This window comes from Propithecus coquereli, unplaced genomic scaffold (assembly GCF_000956105.1).
Source record: "Propithecus coquereli isolate 6110/MARCELLA unplaced genomic scaffold, Pcoq_1.0 Scaffold39, whole genome shotgun sequence".
In the NCBI taxonomy this organism is placed as follows: domain Eukaryota; kingdom Metazoa; phylum Chordata; class Mammalia; order Primates; family Indriidae; genus Propithecus; species Propithecus coquereli.
Genome location: NW_012149618.1, coordinates 3297013 through 3299972, shown reverse-complemented (window position 1 = coordinate 3299972; position 2960 = coordinate 3297013). Strand labels below are relative to the sequence as shown.

Below are 2960 nucleotides of genomic sequence, written 5' to 3'. Positions count from 1 at the left end.
ACCATGTCCAGCTAATTTTTTTTCCATTTTTAGTTGTTTGGCTAATTTCTTTCTATTTATAGTAGAGACGGGGTTTCGCTCTTGCCCAGGCTGGTCTCGAACTCCTAAGCTCAAGCAATCCTCCCGCCTTGTCCTCCCAGAGTGCTAGGATTATAGGCGTGAACCACCACACCCCACTGATGATTCTTAATTCTATATTTCAGACCAGCTCTTCAGCTGAGGTCCAAACCCACTTAAGTTTGTTCCAAATGTTGCTCCTCATCCAGAAATTCCTAGTTCAGTGAATGACTCCAATATCCACCCGGTTGCCAAAGGCAGAGACTCTATCTTCCTTCCTCTTACTCACCTCTCATCACCACAACTTGTATATTCCCGAAATATTGTTACCATAGGCCATTCTTCATTCATCTCTTAGGTTACTGTAATAACCTCTGAACCACTTTTCCAGTACCCTTCGAAATCTATCCTTTGTAATGCTGCCAGAGTGACCTAAGACCAATATCTGACTATGTCATCCCCTCATTTAAAACCCTTCTAGGATAAAATCCAAACACCTTAGCATGTCACAAAAGGTCCTTCATGATCTGGCCCCTGCTAACCTCTCTAAACGATCTCCCTGCAATTCCCCATCCTCTATGCCAGTTATATAAAACTACTTGCTATCCCATTAACTTCTTTTACACGTTCACATGCTTTTCTCTCTCCTGAAAAACGCTTTCTCCTCCCAGCTAACTGCATTAGTCCTCAATTTTCAAGTCTCTGCTTAGGAGTCATCTGTTCTGGTAACTCTTCCCTTTCAAACTGTCACTCCTTTTCCCCAAAGGCTACATTAAATTCCCATTTTAAAATATTTACTTATTACACTGTATTGTGTTGATCTACTTGCCTATCTCCTCTTTGAGACTGCTAGTTCTGTTTTTCATGTCTGTATATCTAACCTACTACACAGCTGGCACAGAGCAGACATTTATGTAAATGTCATCAGTAAATGTCATCTGAATAAATGAATCCATGTAATGGCAGTTTCTAGTAAACAGAATCTTCTCTTTTGTATTAACCATGGAAAAACTTAGCACTTTGAGTACCCAAAATAAGCCAGTCTTGCAGCCAAGTAGTTTGAAAATACAAGAATTTCTTGCAGTCATTTTTATTGTCCTTCACAAGTTCATCAATATATTTATGAGCACAAATTTGATGTCTAGAGAAATGCAGGACTACCACTGAGTCATACATACGTTCCATTTTTATTACAACTTGTACTTTTTTTTGCAAGCTAGGCTTTTCTCCCCCACACTAGATTTAGACCTGCATTGTCCGATCCAGTGGCCACTAGCTACAGGTGGCTATTTAATGCTAGTTAAAACTAAAATTTAAATATCAGTTCCTCGGTCGCACTAACCACATTTCAAGTGCTCAAAAGTCACAGAGTGCTAGTGGTCATGATACTGGACAGTGCGGATACAGAACATTTTCATAATCACAGGAAGTCCTACTGGACAGCGCTGGCGACACAATTATAAAAGGACTTCAGAAAAACCTCACTTACTTCTTAGCTCCCACGATCCTCGAGCTCCTCTGCTGCTTAAAGGATGTGGGTCCCGGAGTCTAGCAAATCACAAGCACACAAGTGAGTGCTAGGAACCCCTGAACCTCGACCATAAAAATTCGAATTCCCCCTGTGTCCAGAAGAAATGAAGCTCTCCCGGGGCCACTACCTCAAACGGAAGAAGGCAATACTTTTTAGTAAAGGCGTGCCGTCCTATCTTCCTACACTGTAAAGGCGGGTAACAATACAAGAGCTTTCATCTTCCCCCATTCTCCAAAGCCCTGTACCAGATAGAGGGTCTAAAGGGGAGGTGAAAAGAAAAGACAATGGCATTGGCGAGGTAGAAGGAATAGAAATTAATGGCAATCTGGCGAGGAGCTAAGTCCAAGGAGGTGGAGAACAGGCAGCAGAAAGTGGGAAAAGAAAAAGGGGACAGGTGATCCGATCTAGAAGGGTGGGGCCTACGATGGGCTCTGATAAAACCAACTCTGAGCAAGGGACAAAAGCGAGGGACCGCGTGTTCCGGGCTCGACAGCGCTACCTCTAAAGCATAACGGTCAAACCAAGAAACTCACAGCGGGTACTGCACCGAGTCTGGAAGACATCACTCCCTCTCCACGCCTAACAATTTCACCCAAGGGCTCCGGCCAGATCAACGCCACTTCCGCTCTTCTTGCCTCTCCCGGATGTGCGCTCGGCCCCGCCTAACCTTCTTCTGAACGTCTACTTCCGCCTGGCAGCTTCCGAGGGGGCTGCAGCCGGAGTGAGTCACGTGACGAGCCACCCTGGATTCCTCTGAGACCCCGCCCCCTCGCCTCCCCCGTGGCGGTGCGGGACCCGGGAGCCGCGGGCGGGCTCTGGAGAGAAGGGGCGGAGTTTGGAGCCTTAACCCGGCCTCGACACCCCTTCCTCCTGGTCCAACCCTTTACACCGCACCTTGTGCCCCTCCACCCTCCCTTCTGCACCCACCCGGCCAGTGGTCTTTCTAGATGTACGTGGAGATCAGTTATTGCCCCTTTATTGATCTTAGAGAAATTACAGACCCATTCTTGCCCCCCACCCCCACCCCAGGTAGAGCTGTAGAAGCCGGTTCATTGCTGAGGACGTAGTAATTGGAGGCAGTGGCTGCTCAGGGAGTATCCAGGAAAGGGCAGCTAGGTGAAGAGTTGAGGGAGACAATAACAGGGGCCCATCTCACCTCATCTGCTAGCTTCAGGCCTCCAAACTTGCCCTGCTTTTGGATTTTTTTGTGTGGTCCATAGGAGACATGTTTGAGTAGTAACTCTTGAAATCTTGAGATAAAATATGCCTAGGCCTCTCCCTAGGGGAACTGTGCTTGAGTCTCTCCTTAGGGGGACTGCGTCGGCTCCTTTCAGAGGAACTGTGAAGGGTTCTCTTAGTGGTATTGTCATGG

General features: G+C 46.8%; 2 protein-coding genes across 8 annotated transcripts in view; both read right to left on the bottom strand.

The window, feature by feature from the left end:
* ZNF512 (zinc finger protein 512) overlaps positions 1 to 2300 on the bottom strand; it is a 30849-nt gene extending 28549 nt beyond the window's left edge. For 2 of the 7 annotated variants that reach the window (XM_012652491.1, XM_012652492.1), the window contains exons 1-2: positions 2122 to 2300; positions 1547 to 1605 (exon numbers count right to left, since the gene is read on the bottom strand). In XM_012652491.1, the coding sequence (XP_012507945.1) occupies positions 1547 to 1605; positions 2122 to 2151 (89 nt within the window). In that variant the 5' untranslated portion in view covers positions 2152 to 2300. Of the gene's footprint in view, positions 1 to 1546; positions 1846 to 2121 lie in introns of all 7 variants that reach the window. The other 5 variants (XM_012652493.1, XM_012652495.1, XM_012652496.1 and 2 more) reach the window with 4 other exon arrangements.
* Positions 2301 to 2314: 14 nt separating this feature from the next.
* The window catches only part of LOC105816871 (chromosome unknown open reading frame, human C2orf16), an 11657-nt gene continuing 11011 nt past the window's right edge, over positions 2315 to 2960 (bottom strand). Inside the window, exon 3 of the mRNA XM_012652412.1 lies at positions 2315 to 2403. Coding sequence (XP_012507866.1) covers positions 2315 to 2403 — 89 coding nt within the window. The remainder of the gene's footprint in view (positions 2404 to 2960) is intronic.